At 44.4% G+C, this 15,436-nt stretch overlaps 1 protein-coding gene across 1 annotated transcript in view; it reads left to right on the top strand.

The window, feature by feature from the left end:
- The window catches only part of LOC132587593 (L-gulonolactone oxidase), an 86,028-nt gene extending 75,359 nt beyond the window's left edge, over positions 1-10,669 (top strand). The window contains exons 10-13 of the mRNA XM_060259902.1: positions 1,016-1,180; positions 4,922-5,012; positions 9,357-9,502; positions 10,410-10,669. Coding sequence (XP_060115885.1) covers positions 1,016-1,180; positions 4,922-5,012; positions 9,357-9,485 — 385 coding nt within the window. The 3' untranslated portion in view covers positions 9,486-9,502; positions 10,410-10,669. The remainder of the gene's footprint in view (positions 1-1,015; positions 1,181-4,921; positions 5,013-9,356; positions 9,503-10,409) is intronic.
- The last annotated feature ends 4,767 nt before the right edge of the window (positions 10,670-15,436 follow it).

The following is a 15,436-nucleotide window of genomic DNA, read 5'->3' as shown; positions in this document are numbered from 1 at the left end:
GGAGACATATGGATTTCAAGTGCATTTTACCTCCAAAGGTTGAAGTATACATATGAAGCTGACTTGCTGAGACAGAACATTGGTCTGTTTAACTGGCAATGCCTACTCTGATTAGCAAAAGGTTTCTCATACTAGGTCATTCCTTGCCTAACTAAGAGAGCTCCCAGAACTGGAGATGCTGGGGATTACACCTGAACATGTGCTTTGATCACTGAGCTGTGGCCCAAATTTTTATTTATTTTGGTTTTGCTCCCTTGAGAGGCTGTGGCCTTATCTCATCAGACCCAGGAAGCTAAGCAGGGTTCGCTTTGGTTAGTATTTGGAAAGGAGTAGGGCTTTTTTTGTAGCAGGAACTTCTTTGCATATTAGACCATACTCCCCTGATGTAGGCAATCCTCCAAGAGCTTCCAGGGCTTTTAGTACAGAGCCTACTGTAAGTTCCAGGAGGATTGGCTATATCAGGTGTGTGTGGCCTAATATGCAAAGGTAGAGTTGCCAAGTACCTTTAAGCCCCCGGCATGGGACTCTCCTGTACCATAGAGTTTTCCCTCCCAAATGGCTAGAGTGTCTGGGAAAACCATAGCGTTTTCCCAGAAATGCCTACATTGGTCACCATGCGATGTCGCTGGTGTGATGACATCACTTCCGAGTGACATCTTCGTGCCAGTGATGTTGGGAGAGATTCCTCCTGCGGGCCCAATGTGGGAACCTCCTGAGCGGGAGAACCCCCACCCAGACTGGGGGCTTGGCAGCCCTATGCAAAGGAGTTCCTGCTACAAAAAAAGCCCTCGAAAGGAGACCTCCAAGTAAGTCCAGGGTTTTCTATACAGAAACAGGCAATGGCAAAGCACCTTTGAATGTCTCTGGCCTTGAAAACCCTACAGGGTTACCTATAAGTCAGCTGTAACTTGATGTTTCTTTTCACCACCCCAAGGTTTCTAGGATAAACACACTGCTTCCATTTTAAAGTGCTTCATATTGTTTGGCTGGTGGTGTTTGTGTCATCCTATTGCAGTGAAAAAACAAAAGAGGCTCTTTTGGAGCTGAAGGGGATACTGGAGAGCAACCCCAAAGTGGTCGCCCACTACCCAGTGGAAGTGCGCTTCACCCGAGGGGATGACATTCTGCTGAGCCCCTGTTTCCAGAGGGACAGCTGCTACATGAACATCATCATGTACAGGTAAAGAGGGGAAGGCCAAGACCAAGGCCATTTGAGCTGTGTGATAGGTGAGGTTCCATTCAGCACCTGCCAGAACTAAAGTGATGCCCACTGAGGATTGACTAGAAGTGATGCCATTCTTGAGGGTCCTCTGTCCCCCGGAATAAGCATTTCAGAAAGATCAGTACACTGCTATGGGAGGCAGAAATGTCCTGTTCTACCAATGGAAGTGCCATTTGTTAGTGAACAGTCTGGATAAAGCACTTTACAATCCAGAGAACATAGATGGTGGGTCTCTCCAGCGACATTACATTACCTTAGTCTTCTATGGTGGTGGTTTTGAACTGACATTGTGGTGTTCCTTAGAAGCTTATCTTCACTGAAAAGACCATCTTTCCCTGGTTCCTACACATGACCTAGCTAGATGATACAAGGACTAGAGCAAGCGTTTAAAGCTTACAAAGTTGCAGGGTTGTTCCCTTGTTGTTCCATTTATCTGGACAGATACTGGCCACCACCCAGAGGTCTGTCCCCTTTAATGAAACAGTATCAAAAGAAAAAAGAGCCCCTTCTTCTTGTAGGGAAGTTTTGTTAATTCCCTGTCTCCACCCACTGTACATCACTCTCTTCCAGAGTTTTTTTGTAGCTGGAATTCCTTTGCATATTAAGTCACAGACCCCTGATGTAGCCTATCCTCCGGGAGCTTACAGTAGGCCCAGTACTAAGAGCCCTGTAAGCTCTTGAAGGATTGGCAACATCAGGGGTGTATTTAATTTGTTCATAAACGATCTAGAACTGGGGATGAGTAGCATAGTGGCCAAGTTTGCAGATAACACAAAATTATTAAGGTATCAAAAACCAAGGCTGACTGTGAAGGCTCTCCACAAATAGGGTGAGCGCACAACAACTTGGCAAATTAAGTTCAAAGTAGACAATGTATTGTCATGCATATTGGAACAAAATGATGCTAACTTAAAGTACCCAATAATGGGGCCTGACCTTGCTGAGACTGAGGGGGAAAGAGACCTGGGGGCTGTAATGGAAAGCTCAGTGAAAATGTCAACCCAATGAGCCCCAGCAGTGGGAAAAAAAAGATATGGGTGCTAAGGATTCTTAAGAAAGGGACTGAAAATAAAACAGCCAATATTATTACACCCCCATAGGGCATTATATTTAATTTTTAAAATTTATATCCCATCCTGTCCCACAAGTGGGCTCATAATGGCTGTTTTATTTTCAATACATAGTTTGCCTTTTTTCACTGCTGCCACACAATGAGACTGATTCCTCACTAGCCTTGTGCCGCTCTCGTGCTCCTCTTCTCTGCAGGGCTTCCGTGGGATTTCACACTATCTGCTCCGGGGTTGCAACTTACCTTGCCTTTTTTGTACGGCAAACAGAAACTGGTTTTTGGAGGATCTTGTTTGCTGTGCAGAAGAGGCGGAACGAGTTGCAACCCCGGGGCTATCAAGAACCACAGCTGTTATTATTAAACACCCAGCTGCTAACATGTCAAAACAGACATCCAGGCCCAGGGAGTATATGCCACGCCCCTTGAGGCCTGCTAGAAGGAGGGGAGAAAATTAAATAAAACAATTTTGGAAAACCTAAAACAATATTCTCATAGGTTCTTGTGGTCAAGTGTGTTACCAGGTCCCAGGTCTACAAACTAAAGAAACAAAACTATAGAAAAATATATACAATTTATTTTACAGAAAAGGAGGAGGGAGGAATATAAAGGGGATATAAAAATCAACTAAAATAACTCAGTATGCACAGAGGAACACAAAACAAAACCTAAGGTAACCTTCCTCCACACTGGACTGTGCAGCCTACTTATGGCTAGTCACCTAAGCTTACTTACTGACGCTCTCATAGTCAGGCCCACAACACTGGCGGACGTCTTAATGTCTCATCTTCCTTGAGCTGGTTCTTCTGAATGTAAGCTGGTGGGAACCTAGCCTGAATATATTCTGGCTGGTTAATTGGCTGCCCAATCATTGACATGATCTAATTAAAGAGCTGTCCTCTAGCCCTGGATTGTGATGTTGAACTGTCAAAGCTAGATCAAAAGGATCTACCTGTCAATTTGGTCTGACTCTACAGGTGTGACAGATTACCTCTAGATCTAATTGGATAATTGCCTATTATCTCAACTATACATTGGTGCAAATCCTGGTAACATTTACAAACAAGGACATTGAGTGACAAACACTTACATACATTACAGTTTCTTGACAAGGGCAGATAATGTGAAATCCGACTGAAGCTCTGCAGAGAAGAGGAGAGTGAGAGCGACGTAAGGCTAGTGGGGAATTTGTCTGGGTTAACATAGATCTATGGTGCAGCCTCATTTGGAATACTGTATACAGTTCTGGTCACCATATCTCAAAAAGGACATTGAAGAGCTGGAAAATATACAGAAGTGGTCAACCAAATGATTAAGGGATTGGAGCATCTTCCTATGGGGAAAATTTGAAGAGTCAGGGAGTTTTAAATTTAGAAAAGAGATGACTAAGAGGGGAAATAATAGAAGTTTATATAATTATGTGTGGGGAGGGTAGATAAGAGTGTACAGAGAACTTTTTTTCTTTCTCCCCAAATATTAGAACTTGAGGACAGCCAATGAAGTTGATGGATACTAGACTCAGGAAGGACAAAAGGAAATATTTCTTTACTTAATGAGTGATTAAAATGTGGAATTTGCTTACACAGTGAATGATTAAAATGAGGAATTCTCTGCCAGAGGATTCTATAGTGGCCACAGAAATAGACAACTTGAAAAGGGGATTAGATAGATTAGACAATTTGAAAAGGGGATTAGACTGGGCTGTCTGCATAGTAACTAAAGGAAACCTCGACATTTAGAGGCAGTAAACCTCTGGATTCCAGTGCCAGGAGGCAGTATCCTAGGAAGGCTTCAGCCTCCGTGCCCTGTTGGTCCTCCAGAGAAACTGGTTGGCTTCTGTATAAACCAGGATGCTGAACTAGATGGGGCCACAAGTAGTGTTCCCTCTAAACGGAATTAAAGTGAGCTAGCTCACAGATTTTTAGCTTCCAGCTCACACATTTTTTGTCTCAGCTCAGGAAGGATGACCCCAAATCATAATAATTAATGTAGTAGCTCACAGCTTTAATGCCAGTAGCTCACAACTTTAATACCAGTAGCTCACACAGTAGAATTTTTGCTCACAAGACTCTGTGGCTTAGAGGGAACACTGGCCACAAGTCTGATTCAGCAGGGCTTATGTTCATTAAGGGAGAAAAATCAACCTTGATGCAACTATAGGTATGATTGTATCAAGATTCCTTTTCTGCAGCACCTTTCCCCTACATATACACAATAAAAAGTTCTAGAGACTTGTTTGTTTTTAAATGAAAGCTGGTATTTCAGGGAACCTGACAGGCAGATTGTTCTAATGCTTTAACAATATGTCCATTGCTTATTTTAAAGAAGCCTCCTAGTGGCTTGGGAGAAAAAGCTACCACAGAAGACTAGGGCTGGCAAAATGTGGGCAAACCTGCCACATTGGAATCCCCGTTGCCATTATGCTGTATCAGCATCTGCAGCAGCAAGGGAAAACCTCACAACCCCATCCCATGTGAAAAATACTTTTGTTGTCAGTATGGATCATTAAGGAACCAACTAGCAATGGATTGGAACGTTCTGCATATTTGCAAGCCCTGCAACTGTGCATGTGATCTCCCCAAACTCTGGTGTGCCACACAATTCAGGTTATTTTGTCTTGCATCATTTTCCAGGCCCTATGGGAAGGATGTCCCACGTCTTGACTACTGGCTCGCCTATGAGGGAATTATGAAGAAGTTTGGAGGGAGACCACACTGGGCAAAGGTACTGAGTCAGAGTGCTCCTGTTTTGCCCCTAGGCTGAGCTACAGTCTACCTTTCCTGCAAACACAGATGCTATGACCAATGTTCCCTCTAAGCTGCGGAGTCTTGTGAGCAAAAGCTCTACTCTGTGAGCTACTGTATAAATTAGTTTACTCTGGGACCATTTTTCCTGAGTTAAGACAAAAATGTATGAGCTGGAGGCTAAAAACTGTGAGCTAGTTCACACTAACTCAGCTTAGAGGGCACACTGGCTATGACACATGGAACAGGCCCACTCACTGTAGGGTTAACTCATTTTAGCCCTCCAGCAGGCCTTCAATGAACTGCCTCTCTTGGCTTTGTTTGGCAAGCAAAACAGAACAAAACAAAACACCCAGGAGCATCTGAGCTGTCAGGAGTGACACCAGGCCATTGGTCTGTCTAGAATGAGACTGTCTGTGGCTCTAGCTCTATAGGCATGCATCTTTCCAGCTCTGCTCTCTTAGATTCTTCCACCAGAGATGTCAAGAACTGAACCTAAGGCAGAAAGTAAGACGTGCCTTACTGCTGAGTGACAACCTCCACGGTACATGTTTCTATTTCAGTTGCTACAGGCGTTTCATTTGCAAAATGCAAAAGCTCAAAATCAGTATGCGCTTTAAAAGCTGCAAAATCAAGTGGAAAATATTGCACTAAGAAACATGGGCCAGTTGGCAGGAATATCCCAGAAACTGGATATGTATTTAGTTGACGCAGAGGCTACTTGTGGTGAATCTCTGCCTTCCATCTGCAGCATGAGTACACTCATACTGACCTACCTTACAGGGCTGTTGTGTAGACTATAACGAGTTACAAGCCCTGTCCAGGCGTGCAGAAAGATGTACATTGTACACATCCAACGGGAAGCAGGCCTGCTGGCCCTATCTCTGAACATCCACATGTATCACTGAACACCTGTATAACGCTTCCAGGGATTTAAATCACTTTGCCTGGTTAGCCCTGCTCAGGTGTTCAGAATCGCCCTGTGCATGTGTATAGGGTAGAGGGATTATGTCCGATGCCCCCACTGTGAACATCCATGCATACAAATGAATGCCTATTGCACTTGAACATGTGGAATTGCCTTATACTGAATCAAACAATTGGCCTATTAAAGTCTAAGTATCATCTGCTTTGATGTAACTAACACGAATTTGAGCAGACTTCAGAGGATGGTAGAAGACAGGAGGGCCTGGTGTGACTTTGTACATGGGGTCGCAGAGTTGGACTCGACTGTGTGACTGAACAACAAAAATCATCTACTTGGGCTGGTAGCGGCTCTCCAAGGTGGACAGAGGATTTTTCACATCACCTGCTACGCAGTCCTGGAGATCTTGTGGGGTCTGAGGCTGGGACTTCTTGCATACAAAGCAGATGCCCTGTCACTGAATCGAGACCCTTTCCAAGCCTTTTTCATGCACATAATTTATTTATTTATTTATTTGGGATTTATATCCCGCCCTTCCCACAAGTGGCTCAGGGGAGGTGCAAAAGCTTGTCTGTGCTATTAGGAACACTAAAGCTTTTTGTCATTGTTAACAGTAAGAACTTAAGAAGAAGAAAAAGATATTGGATTTATATCCCGCCCTCCACTCCAAAGAGTCTCAGAGCGGCTCACAATCTCCTTTACCTTCCTCCCCCACAACAGTCACCCTGTGAGGTGGGTGGGGCTGGAGAGGGCTCTCACAGCAGCTGCCCTTTCAAGAACAACCTCTGCCAGAGCTATGGCTGACCCAAGGCCATGCTAGCAGGTGCAAGTGGAGGAGTGGGGAATCAAACCCGGTTCTCCCAGATAAGAGCCCGCACACTTAACCACTACACCAAACCAGCTCTCCTGGTTAAGAAGAAGATGATATTGAATTTATACACCACCCCATACTCTGAATATTAGAGTCACAGAGCAGCCTACAATCTCCTTTACCTTCCCCCTCATTCACAGCAGATACCCTGTGAGATGGATGGGACTGAGAGGGCTCTTCCAGAAGCTGCCCTTTCAAGGACAGCTGTATGATAGCTGTGGCTGACTCAAGGCCATTCCAGCAGCTACAAGTGGAGGAGTTGGGAATCAAACCCAGTTCTCCCAGATAAGAGTCCAAAGCTATTGCTTTTAGATCTTTCAGCAGCGTTTGACACAGTCAACTACGATCTAATGAGCCACCACCGTGCCAACATTGAAGTTCAGTGGGTGGCCTTATGGTGGTTTTCCTCCTTTCTCTGTGGTCGGGGATAAAGGGTGACGATCGGTGAGCAGTCCTCCCTGTGTCACCCGCTAGAGTGTGGTATACTACAGGGAGCTATTCACTTGCCGATGATGTTTAACATCTATATGTGCCCCCTTGCCCAGATTGCCAGAGGTTTTGGTTTGGGTTGTCACCGATATGCAGGTGACACCCAGCTCTATCTGTTCATGGACGGCCATTCAAACTCCACCCCGACCATCTAACCAGGGCATTGGAAGCAGTGGCTGGCTGGTTGAAGTTGAGCCAGCTGAAACTTAACCCAACTAAGATGGAGGTCCTGTATATGAGTCGCGGGGGGCTGGGATCAGGCATCTGGCTCCCCACCCTGGATGGAGTATCCCTTGTGCCAACTCAGAAGGTGAGGAGCCTGGGTGTGATACTGGATGCCATCCTTTCTATGGAGACCCAGGTCACAGCTGTTGCAGTCTGTCTTTTACCATCTCTAGCAGACCAGGCAACTAGCACCTTTCCTGGTTCCTCAGGACTTAGCTACAGTGAGCCATGCAATGGTCACTTCCAGGTTGGATTACTGTAACTCACTCTATGCAGGCTCACCCTTGAGGTTGACCCAGAAACTCCAACTGGTGCAGAGTGCGGCAGCATGATTGCTGACTGAATCACCTGTATGAGCGAGCAGTCGGCCAATGCTGCGCAGTCTGCACTGGCTACCAATCAAGTACCGGATCCGCTTCAAGATATTAGTACTGATGTTTAAAGCCTTGCGCGACCTGGGACCAGCATATATGAGGGATCACCTCTCCCCATATGAGCCCAAGAAGTCGTTATGTTCGGCCACCAAACATCTTCTGACCATCCCTGGCCCAAGGGACATCCGCCTTGCTTCGACCAGGGCCAGGGCTTTTTTGCCCCTGGCCCCAACCTGGTGGAATCAGCTCCCTTTGGAGGTTTGGGCCGTTCCATATCTGTTACCATTTCAGAGGGCCTGTAAGAAGGAGCTGTTCCACCAGGTCTTTGGCTGAGGCAGACGGGTGTCCTTATTTAGTTATACCATCTAACTGGCCTTCCAACACTGACTACCATCTGGATTGGAGAAAATCGGGCCGATATAGCTGGCATCTTCGGACACCTAAATTAAGTGCCTACCTTATCCATGCTGCCTTAACTTACATTAAATTTGAGCTATTGGCTCAACTGTCAATTGTCTTAAACTTTTAATATGTTTTAATTGTTTAACTGTTTTGCTGCATCTATTGATGTATTATTGGTTTTTAACTGTTTGATGTGTTGGAATCCACCCTGAGCCCTTATGGGAAAGGGCAGAATACAAATCCACAGAAATAAATAAATAAATGAAAATTAACCACTACACCAATCTGGCTTTCTAATATTGTTAGGAGAATCCCAGGGCCAGCTGTTTAAAGAGGTGAGGTGAAGCAGCAGTGTGGATTTAGGGTGTACCTTGCCTTGCTCTGCTTGCTACTGGGCCCAACTTTTGCTAATTTCTCCCCCTCCACCCCATAGTAACTTTATGATCCTTTCTTCCTCATCCCCCTGGGGCACCAAAGACTCAGTGTGATGTATTGGTTAAATGTGCGGACTCTTATCTGGGAGAACCGGGTTTGATTCCCCACGCCTCCACTTGCACCTGCTGATGTGACCTTGAGTCAGTCACAAGTTTTCACAAAGTTGTTCCTCTCAAGAACAGTTTCTATCAGAGCTCTCTTTGTTGTGGGGAAGAAAAGGAAAGGAGATTGTAAACTGCTCTGAGATTCCTTTGGACAGTGAAGGGAGGGTTACAAATCCAATCTCTTCTTTTTCATCATCATCATCTTTTTGAACACCATGTGGCAAGCCACATTCCTCTTGCAAGACTTCTGGAAACTCTCTTGGGCATGCACAACTTGCTGTGCTTTGTTAAAAGGCACCCAGAGGATGGGGAAGGAAGGAGCTGCTCCATGTGAAGGTGTTAAGCAGCAGGGAGCCTCAGCCTCAGGCAGTGACCTCAGGTGGTGCCACTTGTCAAAGGATCACTGAAGATTCTATCTCTGCATGCTCTGCCACTGTCTCTTCCCCAGCAGCAAGGGAAGTGAAGGACAATAGCATTAAATCTGTTTCTTTGGCACCAGGCTCACACGTGCACCCGGAGGGACTTTGAGAAGATGTATCCTGAGTTCCCAAAGTTCTGCACCATCAGGGAGAAACTGGATCCCCGGGGAATGTTCCTGAATGCCTACCTGGAGAAGGTCTTCTACTGACAGCTGGAAAGGAGAAGGTATATGACTTTTGAACATTCCATGAGGGTTTTAACTAATACATATATTGAAAAACAAAATACTAACCATAGTATTTTTCACATATTAATTTAGAAATATTTTACAGTCCATTTTACATAGAAGAAGACAGCAGATTTATACCCCACCCTTCTATTTGAATCAGAGACTCAGAGCGGCTTACAATCTTCTATATCTTCTTCCCCCACAACAGACACCCTGTGAGGTGGGTGGGGCTGAGAGGGCTCTCACAGCAGCTGCCCTTTCAAGGACAACTCTTGCAAGAGCTATGGCTAACCCAAGGCCATTCCAGCAGGTGCAAGTGGAGGAGTGGGGAATCAAATCCGGTTCTCCCAGATAAGAGTCCACACACTTAACCACTACACCAAACTGACTCTCTTAAGACAATGTGCAATGTTCTTTTCTTTGTTTGTAGAACTTCCTGAGGTCCAATAATTCCCAGTTCCTGTGACTGCAATTCCTGAACAGGTGTGGCTGCAACTTGACCACTGCTTCCATCCACTTTCGGAGTTAATCCTTCCTCAGGCAGCTCACCAAGGGACTGGCTTGTCATAAAATAAATTTAATTTTACGGTATATTAAATTGCATTTTATCTAGAGTCTTATTCAAGGTACTCCCATATGTACTCTCATATATACTCACTACAGTATTTCAATTGGCTCTGCTCTGTATCTCCAGTGGATCTAGCATGGCTCCACACTTCTATTGTCCTAGGTTTCTCTTGAAAGGGTTGCACAAAAAAATCCACAGGAGCCAAGTATAAGAAGTTTATTAGGTGTTTCCAATTAAATTGGGAGTATACTAGAATAAGACTTCTATTTTACAAAAATCCTGAGTCAACTTAGAACTTTTAGCAAGAACAACCATTTTTACAGGAAAGGAGAAAGTGGCAAAATGGGACATCTCTCCAGTGGCCATTTGCTGGATCAAGTGGCAACACTCTCTTAGTGAGATCAGACACCGAGCCAAAATAATGGAAGATGTATGATGCTATTCAGTTTGTTGAAACATTTTCTACCCACCCACCCCCATTTTAACTGAAGAAGCTGGCCCTACTTTTCTTATAACCTCCAATGAAGAGTGAACTCACTCAAAATGTATCATGAGAGCTTGGCTTTCTATTCCTATTAAACTGCTTCTGTATCTATACTGTAAGTTTTGTCGTGATTTGGAGGACATTTTATTCGTTACCTCAACAGGGTTGTGATGGAACTGTACTGAGGCTGTTTGGCCATAGGAGGGCAGGCATTTCCCAATGTAAATTGCAGCAGTAATTTTGCTAAATCAAATAAGAGCCAGGAACACATAACAGCCTAGCAGAAGGGACCTGGAGCAAGGCGTAGTGGTGAATTCAGTTAAAATTAAATTAAAGATTGAGATGGCAGTAAATCTTACAGCAAGATTTGGCTGGCGTCCCCTTTTTCCCCATGACTCTTAATCCTTGTTTCCATCTGGGCTGTTATGCTTGGTCATCCTATGTTTAAGATGCCAAGGTCCCCAAATATCTTTATGTGCAGCATTACCCTAAACCACACTGAATCACGGGCTTTGTAGTCCCTATAGCTGCTGCATCTTGTATCTTTTATATATGTATCTAAGCATATGCAGTTTTTGTGGCCATGAAAGGACTGAATGAAGTGAGACTCTGTACATTGGTGAAGACATCAAGGTTCGTGGCAGACAAGACTGAAAATCTGACAGGCCAGCTAGATTTCCTACAGAAAGCAGTGATGCATCACAAGGTCAGAAAAATTTTTGGCAGAATCCCACCAGGGAAAAGGGAATCCTCCATTCCTAGCTGATGATAGCAGAGATAGGGTTGGTGCAGAAATGGAAAATCCTCTGATAATATCTTTACACAATCTAAATGTCTAGAATGTAGTGAAGGGAGACCTTATTTAAGACATCCTTCAAGTGCTTTTTCACAAGATTCTGCACTGCAAAATATGGATTTATGCTTTTAAATCTTTATCTTATTGGATACATGTGGGGCTATTTCATTCTTTTTATTGAACAAAGTGCCCACCATAGCCAGGCTAGCTTGACCTCATCAGATCTCAGAAGCTAAGCCCGTGGCTAGTATTTGGATGGGAAATCTCTAAGGAATATCAGGGTCATGATGCAGACATGGGCAATGGCAAAGCACCTCTGAATGTCTCTTGCCTTGTGGGTTGCCATAAATCAGCTGTAACTTCCTCTACCACCAACCATTATGCTATGCCTGATGAGGGTACCTGTGAAAGAAGAGCTTGTACACTGCAAGAAGTTTGGGTGGAGAAGTTTGCCTCTGGGCCTTCTGTGCAGAGATTCAATGCATCCTCCATGGGCTCCCTATCGTTGACGATCAAGCCATCCATTGCTCAGGTTGGTAGACAGCAGGGATTATATTAACTGCAGTTCTACAATTCTGTCCATGTGAGTGAATGGCAGATATTAATTTATATTGAGGAACAGGGTGTACATGTTCTCTAACCATTCTGACCCAATAGTTGAGTCCAGCCTGCCCTTATCTGCATAGTTCTGCCCCTTCATCTGAAAGGCTCCATCCTCAGTTCTGTTTCTTGCTCATGCCAACGTGACAGATATTGGGAACAGGCTTAAAGATGTAATGTACATCATCATCATCATCACTGTAAATGGTACTTCAGAAAGTAGCATAGGCAGGAGACTGGGTCCACCCAAGAAGGAGTGGACAGAAGGAAGGAAAGAAGGAACAGTAAGCATGGCATTATTGTTATCCGTCATTTTGTTTAATATCACCATCCTTTGTTTCTGCCAGGTGCTGGAAATGAAATGCCCATACCTGTTGTTGACATAATTCTGCATCCCAAATAAGTCCAATCATAATTACAATTTTTTGAGAGAGCAAACCTAAGCAGGTCTACTCAGAATCCTACTCAGGCCTATTCACTGGGGTTTACTCCCAGGAAAGTGTTCTTAGGAATGCACTGTTAGAATCTTTATGACATTTACCACCACACAATAACTCTGTGAGGTAGGACAATGCCCTGTACCCATTTTACAGTTTGGAAACTGAAGCTAAGAGCTTCTGATTTCTCCAAGGTCATATGGCAAAGTCATGGTTGAGTAGGTGCTTGAACCCAAGTTCCAGAGGTGCAGTCCCTGGGCTTTATCTTTTTTTTTTTCAGGATAACAAGTTTTATTAAATTTAACAAGGAACATTAGGGAATTGGGGGAAGGATCAGAGACAGGAGATAGAAAATAAAAGAATAGATTACAGCTATTACTACATCAAGAAAAACAAAAGAAAAAGTATAATTCATTATACCTGAAAGTATTTATTTATTATTTATTTATTACATTTGACTTATATCCCGCCCTCTCCGCAAGCGGACTCCGCAAGTACTCAAAATTAATACATAGATATTACCTTTAAAGTCTACAAATATTTTATGGTCTTTTGATATTACTGTAAAATCCTCCTGTTTTACCAGCTATTTAGTGGCAGATTCCAGATTCTTATCATATCTGTGATCACACAAAACCAAATCTCTGTATCTTTAATCTACATAAAGCAACAGAAGGAAGAAAAAAAAGAAGAGAAAGAAAGGTTCAAATTCTGGTCTTCAGTACTAGCTTATTAACCAAGAAGTTCAATATGTAGCAACAGCAGCTGCATCTCTATCTAATTTACAAAGGAATCTCAAGGCTAAATGAAAATAAAACAAGCTTCTCATTAACCATGAAAGGCTTCTGAGTTAGATGGGTACAGTTTATTTATTTATTTATTTATTACTTTACATTTATATCCCGCCCTCTCCGCAAGCGGACTCAGGGCGGCTTACAATATCATAAAAACAATCAATTCCATAAAACATATAAAACCATAATTCACTTATCAATTTAAAACTATTTGCGCTGTCTCAATCCAGTCTGGCGGTATTGGGTTCTGACTATGATCGCCAGCTTCTGTAGGATGTCCGGTGGCAGCCCATTTTCAGTCAACCAGAAAAGCCTGTCTAAACAGTTCGGTCTTACAGGCCCTGCGGAACGCCGACAAATCCCGCAGGGCCCTTATAGCTTCTGGGAGGGTGTTCCAAAGTTCTGGTGCTGCCACCGAGAAAGCCCTGGATCTTGTTGCGCATAGCCTGGCTTCTTTTGGGCCAGGGGCAGACAGCAGATTTTTTGTCCCTGATCGCAGTGCTCTCTGGGGGATATATGGGGAAAGGCGGTCCCGTAGATAGGCAGGTCCCTGACCATAAAGGGCTTTAAAGGTTAGTACCAACACCTTGAAGCGAACTCGGAACACAACAGGCAACCAGTGCAGCTCTCTCAGCACTGGCTGAATGTGCTCCCGTCGTGGTAGCCCCATTAACAGCAGTGCCGCAGCGTTCTGCACTAGTTGTAGTCTCCGGGTTAGCGTCAGGGGTAGCCCCATGTAGAGAGCATTACAGTGATCTATTCTTGAGGTGACCGTAGCATGGATTACCGTCGCTAGGTCGCTGCGCTCCAGGTAAGGGGCCAGCTGCCCTGCTTGCCGAAGACGGAAAAAGGCAGATCTAACAGTGGCTGCCACCTGAGCCTCCATTGTAAGGGAGGACTCAAGGAGCACGCCTAAGCTCTTGACCTTGGGGACCGGTATTAGTGGCACCCCGTCAAGGGCCGGCAGCTGGATCTCTCTCCCCGGACCGCCCCAACCCAGGTAGAGAACCTCCGTCTTCGTCGGATTCAATTTCAGCCGACTCAGTCTGAGCCAAGAGGCCACGGCTTGTAATGCCAGGTCTAGGTTTTCCAGGGTACAGTCAGACTGGCCACCCATCAATAGGTAGAGCTGGGTGTTATCCGCATATTGATGGCAACCCAGTCCATACCTCCTGACAATCTGGGCAAGGGGGCGCATATAGATATTAAATAGCATCGGGGATAGGACCGCTCCCTGCGGCACCCTGCAACTAAGGGAGTGCCTCTGGGATGCTTCCTCCCCTATCACCACCCTTTGTCCCCGATCTTGGAGGAAGGAAGTCAGCCACTGCAAGGCAGATCCCTGTATCCCCACATCGGTGAGGCGGTCAGTCAGTAGCTGGTGGTCAACCGTGTCAAAAGCGGCTGACAGATCTAATAACAGCAGCACTGCAGAGCCGCCCTGATCCAGATGTCGCATAAGATCATCCATGAGGGCGACCAGAACTGTCTCCGTCCCGTGACCTGGCCGGAAGCCGGACTGGAATGGATCCAGTTATGGTACTCATGTCTTATTAGCAAATGTTGATAACTTTAGGCATCTACTTGAACAGTTAGCTCTCTTTAATAAACAAAAAGGATGGGTTTTCAAAAAGAAAAGAGAAAAAGTAAGCAAGGGAGAAGAAAAAAAAAACACAAACCCATGGAATACTGTTTTTACAGCAGCCCTCATCTCAGAAGGTGCTAGCCATTCCCAATTGCTCCCACAACTTCACACTAAATGAAAAGGGGAACCTTGATCTATAGGGAAGATTCATCTCACTCCCATCAAATTGTACTCATTTACTTCCCTGAAAAGCAAAGAAAAAAGTGGATTAATTCATTGGCAGACATCTCCATACATGGGAATGAACAAAGGGCACCTCCTCACCAACCATTCAAGAAAAAGCAAAATATTAAAGGTATGTACACACTTTCCTTATATATATGTATGTGTGCATGTAATTCTAGCTACAATAGTCCAAATTCTAATTTAAAAAGATTAACTTTTTAGCCTTACATTAGCGTATATTTCAATTTTAAAAAGTTTTACAAGTTGTTAGTCATTAAACCCCCCCCCCCCTTTTAAGCAACAGATTGTTAAACTTCATTATGATTTTGAGCTTTGCAGAAAATCACACCAAACGAAAACAAGCTGCCCATTCAATTTGAAAAATAAAAAACCAAATAATTCTGCTTTAGATTTAAAGAATCCCTCAAAAAAAGGGGGGGG

Source organism: Heteronotia binoei, chromosome 1 (assembly GCF_032191835.1).
Source record: "Heteronotia binoei isolate CCM8104 ecotype False Entrance Well chromosome 1, APGP_CSIRO_Hbin_v1, whole genome shotgun sequence".
NCBI lineage: Eukaryota > Metazoa > Chordata > Lepidosauria > Squamata > Gekkonidae > Heteronotia > Heteronotia binoei.
Note: the sequence above shows the minus strand (reverse complement) of the source record. Positions and strands in the feature narration are given on the sequence as shown.